Source organism: Pezoporus flaviventris, unplaced genomic scaffold, assembly GCF_033815535.1.
Source record: "Pezoporus flaviventris isolate CSIRO_AGI_PZ_B2104156 unplaced genomic scaffold, CSIRO_AGI_Pfla_v1 ptg000013l, whole genome shotgun sequence".
Taxonomy (NCBI): Eukaryota; Metazoa; Chordata; class Aves; order Psittaciformes; family Psittacidae; genus Pezoporus; species Pezoporus flaviventris.
In genome coordinates, this window is record NW_026892561.1 from 3,127,257 (window position 1) to 3,151,385 (window position 24,129).

The 24,129-nt window shown below is 39.7% G+C and overlaps 1 protein-coding gene across 3 annotated transcripts in view; it reads left to right on the forward strand.

Moving 5' to 3' along the window:
- The first annotated feature begins 1,543 nt into the window (after nt 1-1,543).
- The window catches only part of TUT4 (terminal uridylyl transferase 4), a 48,254-nt gene continuing 25,668 nt past the window's right edge, over nt 1,544-24,129 (forward strand). For 2 of the 3 annotated variants that reach the window (XM_061451256.1, XM_061451258.1), the window contains exons 1-8: nt 1,544-1,699; nt 10,133-10,808; nt 12,648-12,811; nt 16,254-16,370; nt 18,504-18,681; nt 21,818-21,906; nt 22,788-22,839; nt 23,643-23,712. In XM_061451256.1, the coding sequence (XP_061307240.1) occupies nt 10,247-10,808; nt 12,648-12,811; nt 16,254-16,370; nt 18,504-18,681; nt 21,818-21,906; nt 22,788-22,839; nt 23,643-23,712 (1,232 nt within the window). In that variant the 5' untranslated portion in view covers nt 1,544-1,699; nt 10,133-10,246. The remainder of the gene's footprint in view (nt 1,700-10,132; nt 10,809-12,647; nt 12,812-16,253; nt 16,371-18,503; nt 18,682-21,817; nt 21,907-22,787; nt 22,840-23,642; nt 23,713-24,129) is intronic. The other variant, XM_061451257.1, reaches the window with a different exon arrangement.

Consider the following 24,129-nt stretch of genomic DNA (forward strand, 5'->3'; position numbering starts at 1 on the left):
GTTGGGAATTCTTTAAATAAGGGCCAGCTGGCAATAGAATCCAGCTTCCTCTTTTACTGCCATGTGTCTGTACTGCTCCCTGCAATAGTACATTCTTTAACATCAGCAAAGAAGGAAGACCGTTCTTTAATACACAGAAGACTATGTCAAAGGCTGTTGGCTTTATAATGATTTGAGTTTTCAGAGCCAACTGCACTAGCGTTTCATATTAGTGTCTATCCAACTATTTAAATATGATATATTCTAATGAACTTCAGCTTGCAGGAAAAATGCCAGTCAGGTTTGCAAAATGGTGTTTGCTTGCTAGCATGTCTAAATGTTGATCTAGGAGGACTGTACCCAGTAGCAAGTATAATTTACTTTCAAAATTTCCTCTTTGGCTTGCTAAACCTAATAAAAATCTTTGTCAAATAGGACTGGACAGAAACCACCAACCACCTAACCTCAGCTGTCCCCAAACACCGCTGCGATTGCTGTCACTGCTGACCCAGACTGGACTGGCCCATGTTCTTGAAGGTGAAAGCTCCACACTACATCCATTACAATGCCTGCAGCTATCCAATCCTCATTTGTAAAACATAAATTTCAAGTGAGCCACAAAAAAAGCAGATTAGCTCTAAGGATTGAACTGACTTCACAATACATTCAGAAATAACATACTTAGTGAATCCACTGTTACAGATCTTGCAACTTTTGTTTACCTACAGAGACTCTGAGGTGGTGTTTCCAGCATTCCTATTCTCATTATTTTTAATACTTTCCTTTGAACCCCTTAGGGATTTCCACATTAATCTTTTGCATGCCTTGTTTTTCTGGAAAGGCTTCCTTATCCTGGGCTAGAAAGTGCCAACAACATGACATTTCACTGCCAAGTAGGGGTACTGTATTGGATCACAGAGGGATTTGCTTTACAGAAGCACTTGCCAATTTCTTTAGGTCACTCTCCAGCACTGCCAAGAGCCAGGCGGGCCAGCTCTGTCTCCCCCGAGACCTGCACAGCTGCCAGCAGACACGCCGGCCAGCTTCATGTCAAGGTCAGGGAGCCAGCAGCCATTTCCCCCCGGCATCCCTGTTCTCCACAGGCTGCTTTGTGTGCAGCACACCCGCCCCTCTCCACCCAAGCAGCGCTGGGAGCAGAGGGAGAGGGAGGGACGCCCTGAAGAACGGGGGAAGACGACCCTTCAGGCGGGCCCTAACCCCGCTCCACAGGGCCTGGCGTGCGTGGGGAGAGACCTGGAATGCAAAATAGGATAAAAATTAGGATGAGCGTAGGGGAGTAAGGAAAAAATGTAGCTGCTTAAGCCCGCGTTCCTGTTTCCTGCTGTGGCACTGGGGTAGGAAGGCTCTGAATGCCGGCGGTGATGGGAGGGGGACACTGCCCCAGAGGAGGGGCAGTTCCGCGGGGCAAGGGGGGCTCCATCAGCCGGGCACGATCCGTGTAGGGTAGGGTAGGGTAGGGTAGGGTAAGGTGGGGCAGGGCAGGGCTGCACCGCACCAGACCCAGGCATCCGCACGCCGCCGCCCGGCAGCAGCGCCGCCCGCCCTCGAGGCTCTCCCTCCCGCCCTCGCCCCACAATGCATCGCGCGGCGCGACTGACATGGCGGCCGGGCCGGACTGAGCCGCTGGCGTCGGGGCCTCCAGCAGCTGGAGCCGGGCATGGCGGGGGAGCAGCCCCGGCACCCCTAGCGCCGCAGCCAGGTACCGGGCTCCTGGGGCTAGGGGTGCTCCGCCCAGCTCCCTGGGCCTCCCCCGAGGGGTGGGGGTGGCTGGGCGCTCTCTGCTCCCCCCGCTGAGCCGGGCGGGGGGAGGCGGGCTCCGGAGGGGGGGGCCTGTCCACGCCGGCGCCCCCCGCCTCAGCCTGCGGCGCCCCAGCTCCGCCTTGTCCCTGCCCTCCGTCTTGCGCCCCGCCTCGATGGCCCTTAGCGGCCTCCCCACCTCTCGCCCGGGCAGGGGGCCGGCGCTGGGGCTGCCCTGCACACCCGGCCGGGGGTGCTGGTTGTGGCCCGGGGGCTTGGGGTGGGAGGGAGTCGGCCGCAAGGTCAGCGGGGAACGGGAGCCGGCCCCACGGCAGCGTCCAGGCGGGCGGGCGGTTGCTGTGAAGGCAGTGCCCGGCTGAACGCCCGTTGGGGTCTGCAGAGCAGGAGCTGGGTGCTGGCGCTTATTCTCACGGCCTGTGGTAACTCCACACTGGGGGGAGGACCATTGCGGTTGTTGAGGCTCCCCGAGGAAATGGCCCTTTCTCCCGTGCCGTCCTCATGAGCCGTGTCCCCCTCTGACGCCTATTGCCAAAGCGAAGGTTCTCCTTTCTGTAGGTCGTGATGTGCCTGAAACGACACACAGGCATCCCTATACCCGTGTGTTTGTGCTCTTTTGTTGGCTTATCTTGTATACAAATACAGCTGAACGACTCTCCGGCTTTTGCAATATGTTGCAATGTGCCAGTTGGCTGAATGTGTCATATTACCTGAGGCTTTCTTGCTTTTAAGGTTGTTTCTGTGTATGTCAAAGGAAGGCAAGCTCGTAACATGCAGACAAACAATATAATCAGGTTTAGGCTAAGGTGGGGATTAGTACAGTAAAATCTATGGATCTAATGATTTCTTTATATTCATGCCACCTCTACGTCACTTGGCTTCCTGAGCACTGTGCCCTGGATTCGAGTCATTGCATTTGCTTTAAAATAGAGGATGTGTTGCTTCTGTTTTCATTTGAATTGTGCTCCGTGTTTCAGTAGGTGCTTTTTGGATAGTCTGACCCCAGATAGTTATAATTATTTCCATTATGAGAAAAGTAAATCGGCCATGGAAGTATGACTTAATTACAGTCTCTGGCAGAAGGTGCTATATTAGGATACAAACACCATTTTTGCAGGGAGCTTTTTAAGTAATTTTTCCTACCTTACTGAAAATGCCTTTAAAAAGTAAATTTTGGGATGAAATTACAGTTTCCCAGAACATAAATATTTGGTTATATTCCTAGAAGGTAAATACAGAGGGATCAGAAAGTTCCTTACATGTTCTGCTCTTGTGCAGAAGACAACTGGGACTTTTCTCTTGTACCTCAAATAACACAGGAAAAGAGACTGCTGGATGCCACGGGGCATTTACTGGTTCTTTCTCTGAAGGAAATTGCTGCTGTGGGGAGAAAAAGGGAGGGAAGTAGGATTTCCCTGTATCTTACATGAAAGTAAGAGATCCCTGGGGAGCTCCTCTTAAGTGTCTCATGGATCTGCTTGTCAGAGTAATGTTTTGGGGCTGTGTATTCACATTGATTCCATAAGGCAATTCAAATTTTGCCGGGCTGAGAGTTTATCGTGTGTTGTAGTTGTAGTATTCTTGAAATTTTACGAAGTATTTCTACTAAATTAACTTTATTTTTGTCCCTATCATAATGAAATAATGGAATGCTCGTCCTGACTTGCATTGACAGCTCATAGAAGGAAGGAGCCTGCAATTTGCTTAGTGGATTAATTTGAAGAATGGAAGCAATCCAGGGGAAGTCAACATTTTAGATGCTTTTGGCACATTAAGATTCTATTGTATATTATTTGATAAATTGTTTAAATGCACATAAGTGATAGATCAGTAACACTTTCAACTTAGAAGCACTAAAATCTTATTACCTAAATTTAGTCACAATGCATATGAATCTAATATTTACCTTTTTTTTTTACCAGAGATGCAGGCATACATGTATGTGTACTCATTACTGTATCCTTGGGTCCTAATTCTGGTGGTAATGTTTTAGCAGATCTTTGGGAAAAAAAAAACCAAACAACAACCAAGCAATTTGTCAGATGTTCTTAGATTTTATTTTTTATTTCTGTTAATGAATAAAATACTGTTTCCAGCATTTTCAGACTTTGTTTTTTGGTATCAGCAAAGCTTGGCTTGGGAGCCTGGAACCAGTTGGAGCTTGGGCGTCAACTGTATGGATGTATTTTTACTTCCCGTATTTTTTAAAGTAGTGGTTTTCAGCATGTTTCTTTCGGTAGTGAAAATGCTGGATGCTGGTAAAGCAGATGTAAGGATACCAGTAGAAGATGCATTTGCTTTACCTGTGGTTTGTGAACTAGCTTGTGATTGGTATGAAGTAGTTCAAAGGCTGTTGCTTCTTCAGAGATTGGAGTTTGGGTGAAAACCTCTCTAGTGCTTAAACACAAGATCCAGATAAACTTCTATGCCACAAATAAATACTGCTGTATTTTTGTTTAGCATAAGTGCCAAATATAAATGGAGATTTAAGACTAAGATGGATAAATTCTGCTTAAATGCATAGCTGCCACTTAAACCAGTTTCATGATCAGTTCAGGCCTCTGGAAGCTAGTTCAGCCTCTGAAAGGCTTTAAACCTAGGCAGTGCTGCACTGTGTTTTTCCAGTCTCCTCACCTGTATTGGTACAAATGTTGTGTTTGTTTTTGAAGTTAGAGCTGCCTTGGATCCGTTTCCTGCTCTGGTTACAGCATGTATCTTGCAGCATACTGGGACATTTGAGGCAGGTGGTACCCCTCTTCTGGCTTTAGTGCTTGCTTAAGTTGATTGTGAAATGTTTAAAGGGCTATTACAGTAAAACCTAGGATCAGAACCAGAATCTTTATATGAAAAACAGGTAAGGAAAGCCATTGTAACTTAGTTACATAGCTGGTGTGACTGAGAGGGGGTGGCTTTCCTGAGTTTGGAATGGGAGTCATCAGCAGTAATAGGTTCAGAAAGCGGTAGTTCTTGGTGTTTGTGACATGCCTCTTTCTTGCCTTCTCAGTGAGTCATACCATGTTGTAGAGCAGACAGCACCCATCAGTGCTAAGAGAGAATCATCTCTAACAAGCACTTCTTTATGGATCTCCTGTCCAGCATATTTTGCTCATTTCATAATTCAGTTGTAAGATATTTGCACCTACGTATGTTATTAAGTTTTGCATCAAGCAAAGCCTTTCCTGTTAGTTAGTCAGTGGTACTTTCATAATTCAGATAATCCTGTTACAGTTATATATACTTGTTTATCTAATGATCACTCCTTGGATGTTTTCAATCCTCCATGCTGTACGCAAACCTGGGAGCTTCCTACTGAGTTGCGTATCTTCACTAAGCCCAGATGCAACAGGTTTTGTTGCATCCCTGTTTTGTGTGTTAGATTTTCTGTGCTCTGCCCTGGCTTCCTTCTAGATAGATTTTAGTGGTATTATACTTACTAGCCTATATTCTATAGCCTGTAGTAACAGGAAGGTCTGAAATACTGTCTAGCACTTATGTTTGTTACTAAGAACACTGGTGGGTTTATTACTGGTAAGAGCCTGAGGTGTGTTAGTGGCCAGTAATCTCTGATAGGTTTAGTTGTAAGTACATTGGAAAAACATCAAGGACTGATAACAGTTTGTACTAACTGGCTTATGGATACGCTTATGGCTAATGCATAATAAGCATAAATGTATAATAGCTTTTTTTTAAAAACTATTGTCATAGAACATGGGAGAAGCTTGAATGATCTTGTAGAAGTTCTCAGAAACAAAAATGGGCCTAAGGCTGCAAACAGTACAGAAAAGAGATACCTCCACCAGCACATGAGGGCTGTCTGTAGACATCGCGTCTGCTGCTGTCTGAGCAGAGTGCAGAAGACAACCTTTCCTTTCATTCTTCTCTGTGGCTGTAAACTTTGCTTGCTGAATTTCTTCCTGTTTCCATTGGGGAAGTTCAACTGGGCTGTGTTGGTAACCAGGTGAGGAGGCTTGGATGCACTGAGGTTAATCACCCCTTGTACTGTTGGAAGGCTGGTTTGAGAGATTTGTGCTTAAGGCACAATCATAATGGGACAGATAAAAGCAGGTCTTGGATAAAATACAGGCCTCTATCTCAAAGGAGGGAGTGATAATTATGTTTGTAGTATTTTAGCTGTTTATATTTAATCTAGTACTCCCTGGGAAATGAAACTTGTGAGACTGTTTCTCTTTGTATTTAGTTGCTCTTCTACACTTGTGTCGTAACTTTTGGACATTAAGCCAGTTGGGACCAAATTTTTGAACATATTTGAAGTAATATAAGCAGATTGTTGCATTTCTCTATGTTTTCTGGAAAAATGATGCCTCATCAGAGGACGGGTCTCTGCTGAGGGGAAAACAGTTTCCACTTAGGGAGTAGTTAAAAGAACCAGTCAGTGCATATGTTCCTTCAGCTACAGCTTGTCTCCTCTGCTTGCCCAATGGTCTGTGATCCAGAGTGTGACAGAGGAGCACAAAATTAATGTATAGGAAACGAGGTATATTCAGTTCTGCTGCTAGTGAAATGATTAAATAAATCCTTTTGAGAAAGAGCAGCTCAGAATGCAGGAGCTCACAGTTTAACTTGGCCTTCATCTTGGAAGAGGGCCTGTTGTGGCAGTCTCTGATGCAAAATGTGTGCTTCTGAAGGAGTTAAATATGGTTGGACAACTTGAGAGGAAGGAGTGGAAGGGCAGATGGGTAGAAATGCCTTCTTGAAAGTGTTTGGGTTTTTCTTCCCCCTGTTTGGAAGTAAGTTACCCAGAGGTTTTGCAATTCAAATGCAGAATTTTCTAATGCTAGACTGAGAGTAGGAGGAAACAAAAGAAACTGGCATAAATGAAAGTGAAACAATGTTGTTCCTTCGTTTTGTGAGCCTGAAATGAATTCTGCTCTAGTAAAATTGAAGCTGATGTTAAGCATTTTTAATTTGATTGTTGTAGCTATGTATAGGCTCAATAATTTTTCATAGTTTGAGGTCAGATGGTGTCGTGTCTGACCTCAAACTCTTGTATTCCAGCCAGATTATTTTTCTGCGAAGAGCCAAGAATTGAGGTAGGCTTCAGAGGAGTAACTGATTGTACGTTCAGAAAGCAGAGGAACCCAAGTCCCCTGTAACAGCAGGATGCTGAATAAATGAAACATGCAGAAATGATTTCAGCAGGTTAATCATACCCCGCTTTGCAGACGCAGGTGAATAATTCTGCTTTTATTGCCAGCCTGCCTGGGAGAAAATTCTTCTTTGATTCCAGGTCTGGCAATTTGAGCCTGAGCTGGTGAATAAGACATCCAGGTTTCTAGAAAGATGCCACCTCAGCAGTGATTCACTCCTCTAGTGTGTTGTTTCCTATCATGTTCTTCTTTTTGGAGGCACTTCTTTCACTCTCTCCCCTCTCTCTTGTATAGATGGCCAATATCTGACAGAGGAGGGAAGATTATGAGACTGTCTTAGGCTTAGTAGTGGTCTCTTTGTTTTTCATGTTAAGTTTCATTACTTGCCAGCATGGTTACTATTGAGTATGTTACAGCAGTTTAGAATATTTTTTGTTTGCTAAATCATTTCAGTATTTAATTCAAAAGAAAGAAGAGGAAAAAGATGCCAAAATACAACATTATTATTGTAATTGTATTTCAGATTCTAAATTTCATTGTAGAACCCTTTTTCTGTACAAAATATTCTTGTCTTATGAAATTTCAAGACTTGTTCTTCATATTTCTGAGGAATAAGGAATGTATCTGTGCTTTTTGATCTTAACTACTTGTATTTAATTAATCTCTTAATATGTGACATTATCACAGTACTCAATTTATTGGATTATAGTTTTTCCTAGCAGTTTTCTGAGTGGCTTTATTCACATCACATTTGTACGTTTGATTAAAGCTTATCTGTTCTCTTTGAATATGTAACTGGGTATTTTGGTGAATGGATGAGATCAAGTCATTTAAGCCTACAATAGAATTTTTGTGGTTTTTCTTTTTTAAACCTCCTTGCAGAATATGAACCTAACAATGCAACACATGCAAAAAGCAGAGCAAAATGAAGCCCCACTTTTCCTCCAATGCTAGAGTTCCATGGTAGCTTTAAGCTGGAAATGATGCCAAGAGAAGTTGTCCCCACCCAACTAGTTGTTTGTTATTACCAGCTCCTGCTCCTCCTCCTCCTCCCTTGTGCCAGCTTAATGTTAAGCTGGATTGGTTTTCCGGTTTTATTCACTGCAGACCTGCACAAGGGAGGGAGCAGCCCCAGGAGTAGGAGTAAGTAACCAGGGTTGGAGAAAGGGTGTTTTGCTTGTCTTTTAGGTGATGTTGACCTATACTGCTTTTCAGTGAATGTGGAAGTGTGGCCTCAGTGTCCACAGTTAATGGTGATGTGCACGTCAGAAATGAATCAGAAATGAAAGTGGAATTGATGTGTGTGGGTTGGGGTGGTTTTTTTTTTGCTGCTGTTGTTGTTTGGGTTTTATTCCCTCTCCAGGTCGAGCAACTAAAGCATAAGGAATAGTTTAGAATTTGAGAAAACCTACTCTCATGCTGTAACTTGGTTACAGAAGAAAAAGATCCCAGTGGAGTACAGTTTAAAGATAGCGACATCCTGTACGTAAATACCACATCTCACCAGTCAATAGCTCAGTGCTTTATACTGGTGGTCAGAGACCAGAATAACTTAGCCAACCTGTAGCAACCCTAGGCTCTTCCTACCACACCGAGGCTTAGTTCCTGCTGCCAAGCCAGTAGGAATTGCTACGGGAAAGACTGACTACAATACAAAGGCTAATACTATTTAATCATTTTGCTTTTTGGTCTTTGACTTTTGGTCTAGAAGTAAGAGCCAGGTGTAATCAGTGTTTAATGGAAAAGAGTTGTAATATTAACTAAATGTATCTGTCAGTTAAAATACTTCACCGTTGGAATGAATTTAGGAATACAGATTTTCTTTGTCAAGTTTTATATTTTACTAAAGACTGTGCTGCTAACATGAAGGTCATGAAAATTCTGGTAGGTTTTGTTTGTTTGATTTTCATTTCTGCAAGATAGTATGTGCTTTCAGTTATGTCACTAGAGGCTTAAGATAACAATTCTTAGTATGTGGGTTTTGTCCTAAAGTATAGCCTGATTTGTGTCTCTTTGAGAGAGAGCGTAACTACAGTATATAGCTTGAAAAGAAAAAAATTACTGTTCTTTATACTGATAATATTCAGACAGTTTGGTTGGGCTTTTTTTTTTTAAAGCAGACATTTTAATCTGGTCCTTCCTTCTGGTTCTTATTATTTAAGTACAAAAGTACATTGTGATACTTCTAATAGTTGTAGTTCATTGACTTTTCTATTATTCCTTCAGTAAATAATAAGGTACTTATTGATGGGTTCTCTAAACCCCAGAAATTTCCAGGGATCATGCTTTTACCTACCGAATATGTAGCTGTACAGGAAAGGGAGAAACTCCAACCTCTGTATCATGGTATAGCCTTATAAAATTTGTTTTCTTCTATGTCTGATACTTTATTATCATAGGTTTGTATTGCTATCTCAAGGTTATTAAACCAAAAAATCCAAGTTCTTGTTACAGAAGAACAATTCTTGGTTTTATATATTAGTATGAGGAATGCCTTACAAACAGCCCCACTTACTCATGCTTAGCTTCCCACTGGGAAAACAATCTTTGAGTTCAGCTGATACACCACCTAAAGGACTGAGGTTTAGATAAGTAAAATTAATCTGCAGCTGAACAAAATACTTCTTGCTTGTGTTTTTTTGAGCTAAGCAAACTCTTACTGAATTGATGGCAATTAATTTGGATGAGAATTGTACATATCAGGAATTTGCTCAAGTGTCTGTGGATACAAGTGATAGGTCAGGTTTATTATTAATACTTTGAGCTATAGTTCCAACTTGTGGGTTTTTTAATCAGTTAATAAGATGGAGCTTGCTTGCTGGAAACTGAATCAGCTTTCTCTAGCGGCTGATTTGAGCTGTGTGTTTGTTGAGTGGTATTTTTTAGATGTGTTAAATTTTTTCCTTATTTTTTTTTCCTCCATGTAGTTGAAGATATCTTGGTTCTTGGTTTTTTTTCAGGAAGCCAGAAATAGGAAGGAAAGAAAAAGCAAGCTGTTGGCAGTTTTATCACTGAGTGTTTTTACCATGATCTGCCATTTTTCATCTCTTCAGATCCCCTCCTCTTTTCAGTGGAAGTCAAGATGATCAACGTTTTCATGAGTTTAATGCAGAATGTATTATGAGAATTCACCTATTCCTCTGGGGGGAAGATGCTTCCTATCATTTGTAGTTTTGATTTGCTTTAGAGAGGTTTATTTTAATGTCTTGTCTGCATAGAGCTTTGCTGTTCTTCCTTCAGTTTAAAAATGTCTATCATTATTTCTTCAGTAGACAATCAGCTACGATCCTTGCTTGCACGGTGGATTTAAAATCAACTGCCTATTGCTGAAGAATTGCACTTCAAGTGGTCTCAAGAGACAGGAGAAGCAGGTCTTCACTATAATGGAAGAGGCCCAGAGCTCAAAGAATGGAAATCATGACCCAAGGAAGTCTGTCCGTCTTGTCTGTGAGGAAGGCAAAGCAGTCAAAGTTACAAATAATCAAAATTACAAACATAACAGAAATGACAGATCTGTGAAGGACGTTGGGAGAAGTTCTCCAAGTGGGAATAGCAGCAAAAAAAGCAAACAGAATGATGTTTGTTCTGAAAAACAAGGAGACAATAAATCATGCAAAGTGAACAGTTGTATTCCTGGAACTAAAGAGACGGGAACAAACCTTCAGGAGCGAAGTCATGGAAAAGCAAAAAAATCTTCTAATTTATCATCAGCAGTGGAAAACTTGAAACAGACAAAAGCTCAACCAGTGGGAGAAAACTTTCCAGGCTCCCATGTTTCGGGGAATGGGATCGGTATGGAAAGCTTAACAGCTACACAGAAAGGGAAACTGCTGTTGGAAAACCCACTGGGAGTTCATACTTCAAAGACTAACATTGATCAGACTGGTGATGCTGGTAAGACTTCTTCAGATCAAAGGAAAATGGAGCATAAACCTGATGACTTCAGTGAGTGTTCAACACTGCTTTATTCAATTTTCTTCTGGTAAAATTGTTAACAGTCTGAAATGGGCTTTGAAATGTTTCTCTTTGGATATTTTTTTTTCACATGTACTAAGTTGTTGATGGCAATTAGAGAAGCTGCTGTTAAATACAAACATGCTACTTAGAGAATAAGAGATTATGATAACAACTGTCTTTTTTTCTCATGCCTAAGACCTGAACTCTTTGCAAAATACCTTTTTTGGGGAGGGTTCAGGCAGTTTTGTGAATATTACATCTGGGGGGGAACCCTTCATCATATCATTGCCACTCGTGGAAGTGACAGCTATTATTGCTGTTCAGAAAGATCAGAGGAGAAATCCGCAAGAAAAATTGCGGGGTTTTATGGGTGAGGGGAAATACTTCCCTTTTTTTGTGTGATTGTTATGCTCTTTTATGTTTAAAATATGTTTTGGTAGGTGGCCTTTTGATTTAGAGAGCTCTGGCATACATATCATCCACCAGTGGTTACCCTTCTGAGTGTTAAATTCTTATACATACTTTTCAATTTCACAACTAAATACATGAATCAGGCTTGTCTCACTTCAGGTTAACTCCTTAGTGTAGAATTTGTCACACTTCTTCAGAATACAGCTTTTTAAATTAAAATGCTGGTTTAAGACAGCATGCCTGTGCAGACTTTCTATTTGAAGTGTTTCTCACTATTTCAACAGCTACAGTAATTGCTTGTATGGAAATACTGGGAGAATAGTATAATTTTTTTTAGCTATCTTAATAAAATTTAACGGCAAAACCAAGTTGAAATGGCAGCAGGTTGCCCAAAGAAGTGATAAATGCTCCATCCCTGGCAGTCAGTGTTCACGTTGGACAGAGCCTTGGGTGACATGGTCTAGGAAGAGGTGTCCCTGCCCGTGGCAGGGGGCTGGAACTAGATGATCTTAAGGTCCTTTCCAACCCAAACCATTCTGTGATTATATGATGAGTCAGCTCTTTGTAAACCACCATCATGTACTGTAGGGACCCTCTCTGTCCCTGAGAAAACAGGAGTTGAAAACTTGCTCAGTTTTGATTCCTAGCTAGTGTGGTAGCACATACCTCATTTGAAAGGAAAGAAAAAAAGAACAAAACACAAATTTTTGCTGATGTAAAGACTACTGGAATAATTTCAGCTGTGGATGTTTGTACAGATGAGTGGCCTATGAACAATTCATAGGCATCTGGAGGAACTGGCCTGTCAGAGTTGACCTGCGTGTTTGTGAGCAGCAGCGTTCCAGAACGCTGTGGTTGATAGCCGAGGGCAGCAAGGTGTCAGAAGGTGTTTGGATGCAACTCCAGCAGCCTCCTGAATGTAGGGCTTGGCATGCCTGATGACTGGCTCTGCGAGGTCATTTGGGTGAATGTCTAAGGCGGTTCTGTGACTGCTTCCTTAACAAAACATGCTGTATAAAATATCTTAAGCCTAGTATTTCTTATTTGTGTTATAGTAGAGCATAACAATCTCATGTACTCTGTTCTGTGTAACAAAAAACCCCAACCCTTTCTTGACTTGAAGAATTTAATAGAGGCTCTAGAGTTGTGACTGAAACACAAAATCAATCTACCGTATTTTTTCTCCTCTTTTTGATAGCACTTTTAGTAGCTGAAGTCTCTCCAAAATATCAGTAAGCATACTGGGAAGATTCTAACGTTAAAGGTGATTTTGGCCAGCCTTTGGACAAACAATTGGAATGCAGCTCTGATTTGTGTCCAACTCTTTAGTGAGATGCTCTTAACTGCTCTGCACTCTTAACTTTCATTTTTCCTCTCCTTAGTTACTCTGGAGAAAATAACTGTTTCTTTCTCTAGGTAAAATAAAGAATTCTGAATCAACTAAAGAACATACTTTGGAAGCTGATTATTTAGAAAGCACTGCTGTTATTGATGAATCTAATCTGACAGCTGAACAGGAACTAGGATTGAAACAAGCTGAAGAGCGTCTGGAAAGAGATTATATCTCCCGACTTGAAAAAGTAGGTTGAGTTATTAGATAAAAAAAAGAAAATGGGTGTTTTCTGTCATTATCATTACCATATTTCTGCATGGGTGCTATTTCTAGTAGAACATTTTGCCTCTGATTCTTTCTTGTTTGTACTAAATCACTTTATTGATCTAAGATACTATCCCTAGTAGTTGGCTAGTCATTCATGGGGGCAGATGTTAAGGATTGGAAACTTGGTGTTCCTTTTGTGGCACACACAGCCTTTGTAGAACAATATTTTATAACTCTGCAGACCTAAAGGTTTCCAGTTCCACGACTTACCTAAGATATTCTAGAATGTCTGGCTACCTAGAAACACAGAGTACAGTATTGAAAGGAACCCTGGGGGTATCTTCAGTGTATTAGCCTTCCACTAGTCTGAAGCACATGTATTGAAGATAACTCCTTAAAAATGTTCATCAGAACTCTTCTTAATATTCTCTCCAGTGAAACAAAGTAAGTATAGGTAACCCAGAAGTTTTTCTTCATGTCCAATGTAAGCATCTCTTGTAGTGTTTTGATCCATTACGTGTTGTCCTAGGAAAATAAAGTTTATGACTTTTTCTGCAGCTTCCTACATATTTGAAGATCATTTCTGTTAATGCAGTCTGTTTTTCTTCAGGCTTGCTCTTTGGTCTGAGAGGGTTTTTAGTTACTGGTTCATTATTGTTGATTTTCTGTAGGCATCTACCATGTAGCTGCTACCCAAAATTGGACATACACTTTCAGCTTAGGTCTTGCATATAAAGAAGAAAGCTGACTTCATCTGTCTGAAATACAGTATCTGTGTTGAGGATCTCTGCTTTTTTAGCACCAGTAGGAGGCTGGCTTGTAGTTTGACTGGCAATGATCCCCATATCCTTCTCTTAAGAAATGCCTAATCAGATCTTCCCAGGCTTGTATCATTTGCAGTTAGTACCTAAGCAGGAATTATATTTTGATACTGTAATTGTAGCTTATTTATTCACTTTCTTTGATTTCTTGCCATCACTGATTTTCTTTGTCATTTTACATCTTCTGTAATCTCTTCCAACTTGGTATGTTTCATGTTTGTAGTCAGCACACCCTCTATTGCATTTCCTAAGTCTTCAACAAAAACATGAATATTTCTGACCCCAGAAGGATCCCTGCTGAAAAGTACCTGGCACAAGCCTTTAAACTGGTGGTGAACCAGACTTAAGTGTGTGTGTGCTCTGAGGACTGTTCTCGGAGGAGTTTTGCTCCCACCTTACTGTTCTTTATTTAGATAGTACTTCTGGTCTCCTTTTGAGACTGATACTATGACAAGTGACAAAAACCGTGTAGAATTCAAGGTACATCTGCTTCTTCAAGCCCTTATGATTTTATCTTTAAAAAAACAACCCTAAAATTGGTTTTGTGCAATTTGTTTATAGCAGATCAGTTTGTCACCTATGATCTGTTTTTCTTTATTATGTGCTCAATAATAATTTATTACAGTATTTTTCTGGATACTCATTCTGACTGGTCTCTTAACGCTTTGGCTTATCCTCTTCTCTTTCCTAGTCATCTGGAACATTCCCATTCTCTGTGAGTGCTTTAAAATACAACTCGCTTTGAGCTGGATTAGCTCCGTGGCTATCCTAAGTCAGGACTACACATATGTAAGGCCTTGCTTGTTTAGATGCATGCGTCTTACTCAAGTAGTAGTCTGTAGGTTTTTTTTGTCTCACTACATTCTTGCCCTTTTCATTGGTGTTAAGCTTAACTAATGACTTTAAAAAGGCAGTAAAGGCAAAATAAAAGGCATTACATGACTCAACCATTTGGCAACATCTGTTGCTATGATACTGCAGATCAGTATTGTAAAGAAATACCCAATTTTAAAAATATTGCTGATAGTCCATTTCAGAAGAGTGGTAAAATAGTTTTCATCTACTTCAGTCATCATGTGTTGAACACTTGAGTCTTTTGAGCTAGCCAAGTTGTTTTCAAAATTGATGTTTAATTTCTTCTTAGTAGGTATCTGTCTCATAAAAAAAATAAAAGGATGAAGAGAATTAGTAATGAAAGGATAATGACCATGTTATTTTAAATTGATAGGTACTCTGCAGTTGGAAAGTATCAGTTTCCTCCACTCTTCCCCGCCCCCCTCCCCCTCCGAAGCAAATGACCAAACTCAGTAAGTGGAAAAACTTGCCCAAATTTAGTAGTGGTTTAGTAAGTCAAATTTGTTTAACTGATCTATAGTCCACCTTAGTGTCTTAAAACAGCATTCTCCATTCATTGTTATGTCACTGTTTAAACATCTGGTGTTTTCAGAATACGTTTTGGTTTCAGGAACTATAAATGTATTAGAACTAGGATGAAAATGTTAAGTAGGGCCTTTTCTTTCCCAATTAGAACTGATAGCAGTTATTGTAAAAATGCTAACATAAAAATGCTAACAAGTCTGTAGAAAAAGTAAAGGGCCCTTTTGTCTTTGCAGTGAGCATATCAAAAGGTTTCTGATCTCTGTAGCTGTGTTTTAGTAGAGCAAGAAAATGCAACTGCAGGATGAGACATACTAAAGTGGAGTATTTGTCAGTAACCTCTTGTCTTTGCAGAGGTAGTCTTTTCTGTCGTTTAGTCTGGTAGTTCTCACTGGTTTCCTGGTAGGATAAACTCCCCAGTATCCCCTCCTGGACCCTAGGAAAATAGTGATCTCCTGCCCCCCATCATCTGAGACTTGGCTGCTTCTTACAGACTGTCACAGGGGTCTCCTGGGTAGCAGCTCTCCATTTGTGTACTTCATCTCTTCCAGCCTTTATGTACACAAAGATGCTTGTTCTGCATGTTTCTTGAATTCTGAGTATCCCAAATTATTAATCAGCATGGAATAATCTTACCCCTTGTCAGAGGATCCCACTTTATCCAGAGCACAGCCATTATTAAGTCAGAAACTGGCTCTCTTCCTCCCTGTTGGCTAGCCGCACCCTTTCTAATAGAACAAAAAATGCAGTACTTGCAGAGTCTGCTGTAAATATGCCAGCCAAATACCACCACCATCTGTCCTAACGTGTGTACTAGATAACACAATGAATTCTTCCCGTTTTCTCTCCAGAGAGGGGAGGATAGATGCAGAGATTTAATAAATCCATAGTTATTAAAGCTTGAGCTGGCAAGGGAATGGCTTACTGGCCTTTAGGTCAGCCTTATGTGGTGTAAACTCTTCAGTCTTAATCTTGCCTCTCAAAAATGTACTGAGAAGTGTAACATTCAAGTCACCTCACTTCCTTTCCTTGCTTTCCCTGCTTGTCATACAGGTAAAAATCCATTTCTGCTGTGTTTTTTGGAGACCATTTAATATTTACAGAGCACCTTGACATTACAAGTGTTACGTAATTGTGAAATACAATTTATTATTTAAAGAATTGAGCTTTTCAGACACTGTTGGCAGAAAAAATTTAGCTTAATCTATGGCCATTTTTCCCCAGCGCTCCCCAGAATACACCAACTGTCAGTACCTATGCAAGCTCTGCTTAGTTCACATTGAGAACATCCAGGGAGCTCACAAGCATATTAAAGAAAAACGTCATAAGAAAAACATAATGGTAAGTTAACAGATAAGATTTTCACTGGTTTGGGGTTTTTTCTTTAAGAAAAAGGGGGGGTTTTAGTTATGTGGTTTGTTTTCTTCGGTCATCTTCATTTAGGTGATAATTTTGTGTGCTGAGCAGAGATCTACACGTTTCTGTTGCTCGTTTTCTGTTTGACAGGAAGTGTTTGATGATCTGTTTGTCCAGGCAGAGAGGAAAGAACATTCTTAGGTATTGCTTCTGAATTCATGTCTCTGAATAGTGGGCAGTTCATCATACTGTTAGTACCAGTATGCAAGGTAACTTAGGTGAGAAACATACTTAGTATTTCTGTTTCTTCCAAAAGTAGTATCATTGGTAGCGAGACCTCTGGAGACTGGAGGTGGGCTGGGGGTGGTGTTTTTTTGGGGTTTTTTTCCTTTTTCGTCTGACTTGTGATGTTTTTATCTACATCCTCTCTGTGATGGGTGAGTGGAATGATTAGTACGTCTAGACTAAAAAAAGACAGTTAAAGTAGGAAGGGATTCAGTTCCTGAGTCACTCATCATCTGCCTGGGTTTATGTATGAGTTTGATTTCAAGGAGAAGAACAGTTTCCTTATCAGATACTGTGGTGTTACTGTGTGCTTTGCTTTAAAGAACTGTTATATGCATGAAATCCAACGAAAGGTACACAGCTTTTCTTGCCGGCCCGTTTTTGTAAGTGCTGATGAAGAGCTACAAATTCCCCAGTATTTACGGGTTTGTGATTCACATGGTTACAATTACTTTTCCTACAACCATTCCCCAAAATTCTGTCAATTACTCCTGTTCCCATGTATTTACCATACTTCTGTTTGTAATTAATGCTCTGATTCTATCATATATATAAGCCATCACTTAGAAAACTCGAGTATCATAAATCCATTACATCTCAGACAGTAGCATTTCTGTATTATGTTTAGTTATTATTTGTAAAGGATTCTGGTTCTCTTGCTGCTAAATTCCATAATGGAAATATGCTAATAAAGTGGCAATAAACAAGCTCCATGTTTGATATAGAAACACTTTGGTACCATACTTTGTCATCTGGGCATGGAGATAAGAACTGAGGAATGAGGTTTCTTTATCACCAGATGGAAATGCTAGAGGACAGGGAGTGGTTTCAGTTCTTAACACTTGTCTTCAAATAGCTTTATGCGGTGTGCCACATTACAGTGATAAGAAGTATGTAACTGTCTAAATGTTGCTTTATAAAATATACCTATTTACAGCTCTAACTATGAGGTACATGCTATCAAAGAAGTCTAGCAGCAGCTGTGGCTTCCACACTCAAGAAAAAACACAAAGCACTGATGTGAAAAAAAAAAACATAGCCCATTGAAAATGCACAAATTCTTTCTTACACTAAATTTATTCAAATCAGAACAGAAGAGTTAAGAAATGCAGCCTAGAACTGACTTAACGTTTTCATCCTGGACTGTGTTTTCTTAGTGTATAATTATCTTCTGGTTATTATTTATTTCTGCTGTCAGTCACCTGTTTAATTTAGTTGATGAATTTGTGAAACAAGTGATTGTTGTACTTACTCCCAGATGACTCGATGCATCTGACGTATTTCTTGCTGTTGGATTAGAAGGATATCAATTTGATGCACTAAAAATAGCACGTTCTGGCACCAGCTGTTTAGGCAGCAGTGAGACTCAAATCAACATTTCTTGGAGCTAGAAACACTTCTGCCTCGCATATCCTTCCTTCAAGAACAATCCACTCTGAGAAAAAAGTCTGTGTGACTCTAGAAGAACTTTCTTAGCTCAGTTACTTTTACTATGTAGGAACAATTACAGCTTTTCATTTCCTTGGATGAATTCTGTTTCAAAGCTGTCAGAAAATGTGGTTCAGGAATGTAACACAGCAGATTTCCTCCCCAGTTGCCAGTTGTGAAACAACACGCTCTCTTTTAAACACTGAGCATCTACTGTCCTCTCTATGAGCCACTCTAGTACATTTGCCAGTGAGGCCGGGCAGAGTTCCTACCTTTGAAAGTGTTTGGTCAGAGCACGATGTAAATAGAAGAGCACATACACTAAACAGTACGTTCTAGTATCATGATATAACCTTTTTCTCTTAAAATGTCAGTTTTTACTTTTCTCATCTAATAACTCTTCAGGAAAAACAAGAAGAAAATGAGCTGCGAGCCCTCCCACCTCCCTCTTCTGCACAGTTGGCTGCTCTGAGCTTTACCCTCATTGAGGCAGCAAATGAGCAAGGCATATCCGATGACGACTTCCGAATTCGTCAAGACATTGTGAAGGAGATGGAGAAAATTATTCAACAGCCCTTACCAGGTATTCACAATATTCCCCATTTAATTTTTCTTTAGTTATACACAGTTTTTGACACCATCATTAGTGGTGAATTAACGTGTTTTGGGCTATCTTTATATGATACAGTATTAATATATACAGGCATTTTAAAACAGACTGGCAGTTGACTTAAAAGGAACCAACAAACCTGCAAAAAAGGAGGAAAATACGATTGTGCTTATTTTTCCTTCTTTCTAGTATGCTTTTAGTCCATCCCTGGCAATGTTCAAGGCCAGGCTGTACAGGAGAGTTAGAACTAGATCTTAAGGTCTTTTCTAACCCAAACCATTTTATGATTCTATTGAAGCTATTGGTTCTCTTTTAAAGTGATGATTTCTGATGAAGTCTGGAAATTTCCAGGGCATGAAATATTTCCTACCTGCTTGTGTTTAAAGCCTCAGCCACTGAGGATCCTCAGGCTCTAGTACAAGAAACCTTTCCACCTATACCTTAATTAGCATTACTGAATGTCTGTGGCTGTTAACAGTAGAGATTTCTCCCCACAAGTGCACTTAACTAAACCTGTATGAGTGTAGCAGGAGGGGAAAATGAGAAGGAGTTGGAAATATATTTTTTCTTACTGGTTCTTTAGTTGTTTATAACATCTCTCAGGGTAGATGAAAGTTCCATAAGGCACTTATATATTCTTTTTAAAGCATAGTTTTGGGAAAACAAGTCAGATCTTGCCTGTGAATGATTTTGGTAAGCATATTTTCAGTGGTGTGAAATATCTGCAGGTACCCATCAGTAACTGTTCATTAAAGCAAGCCGTTAAAATCCACAAGGGTTATTGCTTAACAGGTCATGTATATTTCTGGTTAATGGGACCTAAAATGAGGAGAGATGTACTCTGAGGTCAACTGTAGCTTCCCAGAGTCTCTTGAATTACCTTAAATAGGTCAAAATACTACATTTCCTTAATCACATATCAGTATCATACTTCATCTGCCTTTTTCTTGATTAAGTGCTTTATGTTGATTAAAAATGAGTATAATTAAAGAAGAAAGGTCTTGAGTAGGTTAAATGCTTAGTTCGTAAAAATTGTCTGAGGTAAGTTGAATTATCTGGGTAAGTTGAATGATACAGTCTTCCTTCCCCCTCCTACCCCTTCAGAAGTACATTATGTTACTTCAATAGGGCATGTTAAACATTCAAATCCAATTTATACTACTGTTGGAAAACAAGATAAATAATGTAACAAGATAATCTTTGACATTTACTTCTTTGCATTGATTTCCCATCTATTCTCATCATTTCTCCTCTAGTTAATACACTGTGTGTTTGAGAGCTGTGTTTTGGAGCTATGGTAATGTTGACATTATGTTAACAATGGTTTGTTTTGAAATGAATCTGAACAGAAGAGAAAGTATTAATCTCATTTGCAATGAGTTTTCAATCTTTTTATTTAATCTATATTGAAACTGGGTTGATACTCTCTACTGTCCTTTAATTTTAGAAATATCTTTTTCCTTTTGCTCTGTAAAAATACAGTAGTAAGAAAGATTTTGTTTGCTGCAGGATGATGAGCTTTAGTTTTAGGAAACGTACTAAATATATGCTTAAAAATAAGGTGCTGTATAGAACAGGGAAAAGTAGGGTGGAGGTTTGCTAATTCGCTTGCTCTATAATATTGCTGTATGTGGCTTCTAGTGCCAACTTCTGTTCTGACACTACAGAGGCTTCCACTGATACTATATTAAGCATAAGACAAAGCAAAGGAAATTATTACTTTTACATAAATACTCATGAAAGTTACTACATTAGTGTTACTCGGCTGGCTGAGTTGTTTGGATTGATGAGCTGATGTGGAGGAGTAGTAGAAGTGGAGGGGGAGTCTGTAGTAGTAAATGACAGTTTATTACCCCACTTTTCAAAGCCCGCCATGTTCTAGTGAATCTGTTTCCCTAATAGAAAAAAAATAATTCATGCACAGTGTAGAAAACCTGGGATGTTCTGGCATGATTTTCTCTTGAGCTCACATTAGAACTATGCAAGAATTGTTACTGCTACAAAAAGCCACTGGAAATCATTGCAATCATGCATTAATATTATTTACAATAAATTAATTAATTTTGAGAGGGCTAATTTCTAAGTAAAAAATAGAGAAAGGTTTGTTTGAAGCTGGGCACGTGTTAAGATTTATTTTCTCTTTTAAGAATTATTTTGTTGTGGATCTGTTTGAGAGAGTTTGTTCAGAACACAAAGGTACTAAGAAAAAATACAAGAAAAAAACGAAAAAACCTCGTCACTGTGCAGCTGGTTGAACACTGGCTCAGGCTGCATAGAGATGTTGTGGACACTCCATGCTGAGAGATCTTCAGAACCCAGCTGGCCACAGTTCTGAGCAACCAGTTATAGGTACCCTGCTGGAGCAGGGAAGGGATTGAGAACACTGTCAACTTTCAGTTGAAAATTGAGCCCTAATACATATTACAGGGAAGTTTTTATCTGCAAAAATTATATCATGAAGTGATGTTTATGGAGTGGAATGATATTTCTCATTATGCTATTATCGAATAGTTATTTTCTCATCAGTTTAGATCTGTTGTACATCTTTGCAGGAACTGTATTAACTACAAAACCGCTAGATGGATACTGTACTTTGTGCCTTGGATTATACTGAAGTTACATTTTATATGCATGTTTTGTAATGAATTATAGGAACTTGCTAATGAAATTAACAGGTTGTAGCACATATGGAAAAATTCTTGACAAGTGTACGAGGCAACAAAGAATGTTTTAAGTGTCCACCTGCTGCAGAGAATCAAGCTGTAGTCAGCAAAAGCTGTCAAATAAAGTCCTGCAGAGAGATAATGACAGTTATTAATATTTTTTGTTTATTTTTTTATTTAGAACAAACAAAACTAAAGCTGCATTGCAAAAATACTCTAAACAGGTTGAAAAGTTTTGGACCTGTGGTAATTACAGTAATTGAATTACCTGTTTTCCTGTGATGCTGTTTTATGGAAGTGATTAGTCCTCACGGGAGTGAGAATGTGCTTCAGTATTCATTCATCTAGGAGTATTGCTTTGGAGGGACAAGATCTAAAGGTATACGTCATCCATTAAAGAATAATTTATTTACTAGCTGCTAAATAATTACTTTTCTCTCTTCTAGACTGTTCACTGAGGATGTATGGCTCCTGTTTAACCAGATTCGCTTTTAAGACCAGCGATGTTAACATTGATATCAAATTCCCCCCGAAGGTGTGTAGTTACTATCTTGTATTAACTAAGACTGTTTTTTTAAATCAAGGCCATTAACATTTATTTCTGCTTCATTGCCTTTGTCTCCTCTTGGGACATATGGTGGTAGATTAGCACAGAGCATCCAGTCTTTTAGTTGGTGTCAGGTGTGCTGTGAACCAAGTAGGTAAAGTTTTCTGTGTTTATTAGGAGACTTTAATTCTGTTTTTTTGGACAATCTTATGCTTGTGCGGAAGCATAAGATTTTTTATTTTATAGTGGAATTCAAGGTGCCTAGTTTGGGTACATAATTACACAGCTTTTTGAAATGGTGCTGCAGTTAGGAAGCAGAACTGAGTCCTTTTTCAGGCAGTTGCTTGTGAAGTGTACCATGTCACTTTTTCTTTCACAAAGGCTGAAAGGTGGTGCTAATTTTTAGCTTTTCTTTGAACTATATACAGCTTATCTTTGAAACACCACTTCAGTTGATTTCTGGGGAGAAAACACATTTGAAAACTATAACCTTTAAAAACCCCTGGGAAAGCACTGACATTAAATTCTTTATTGTTGTGTATTTCTGGTGGCATATTCAGCAATTTCGGTGTCAACATATATGGCAGATAATTTTGTATTAACTTTATGGTTCCATTAATACAGAACTAGAACAGAAGTATTAAGTAAAGAAGCTGTAGGCTAAAAGCAGGCTGGCTGATAGGTTCACTAGTACCTGTTTTCATGGTGCAGACTGATGCAGTTAACCTTTTCATTAATACTGACACATGATTACATTTTGAGAAAAGACATAGCACTCCTAGTTGTGCAATCCAGGTAGTGTTAAGCACAGTGTAAAATCAAATGGGTTAGTCTGAATAATGCAACCTGCTCTAATTTTCTTGTTTTAGATGAGTCAACCGGATGTTCTGATACAGGTGCTTGAAATCTTGAAGAACAGCGGTGAGATATAGTTACATCTCATTTCTATTTAATTAACATTCCAACTGCTGTTCAGTTTTTATGCTTAATTTTTCTGTAAACTTACTTTGGTTGAAAGCTGATCAATTTTTGTATCTGAGCTGTTGTTCTGAATGTGATTTTTATGAATACCAATGCTTCTGTAAGTGAGAGATGAGAACCTGCAGCAGGAGAATGGCAGCCCAGGTAGTCCAGTTCAGGCTGCCAGAATTTATGGTAATAGTGTTAGATGCCAGGTCAAAAGTATTTAGCTTTGTAGGAGAAATTCTGAGCAGTAAACCCAAAAGCCGCTTTCCACTTGCATATGAACATCGTTGGGAACTGTTACAAGACTTCTGAAACTTATAGCCTCCTTGTTGTCTCAGGAAGTCATCTAACCCTGTAATCTGCATATCTTGAACCAAGTGTCACAAATAGCATAGCATTTTTGATCCTTCAGGAAATTTGGATAGGTTGGCTCCTTAAGTGGCTCTCAAACTATTCTGATGGTATCATCAGTCATTCAACCTTGTGGCTTTCAAATGTTGTAAAGGTGCAAAGGTTCTAGAAGAGATGCCAGCCCAATTTCCTGACAAGGATTTCTCTTTTTTTCTTTCCCTGCTGGCTGTGTGATACTGCTGGTGTGAATCAAAAGTATCCAGAGAATATTGCTTCCTTGTTAACTGCACAGCACTTAATTTGCATTGTTCTGTAAAAGCGTGGTGTAAGTGTAATAGTTTCAAAGACCCAATTGGGAAAACTATAAAAGACTTTAATACAGGATGTTTTTTTTTCTCCTTGCTTAGCTGTCTACTCAGACGTGGAGTCAGATTTCCATGCCAAAGTTCCTGTTGTCTTTTGCAAAGATGTGAAAAGGTACATGTCATTAAAAAGGATTTTTAATGAGATGCCAGTTTCTACTATTCTTGTTCACAGCAGCTGCTTCCCTGCACTCCTGACAAGAAGTATTACTGTCACATTTAGCTAACATTCCTGTTAAAGGGGAATTGCTCGTAATTGAAAATACAGTCTAGGAAGAAAGCTTAGCTTTGTTTTTGTGCTTCAGAGAGCTCATTAGTTGTAGGAGTCTGAAAATACCAGTTCTACTTTTAGTTAAATAGGGGAAAAGTGGAATGGTTTTCAATTAATACTTTAAGTTTCTGCCAGCGGCTTAATCCAAGGCTTTAAAAACATTTTGTAAGATACACATTGCCAGAAAGGACACATCATCTGACAGTCTCAGTAAATTCCTTAGTAGTAGCAACCTCCAAAATGAAACATGATTGCTGTATG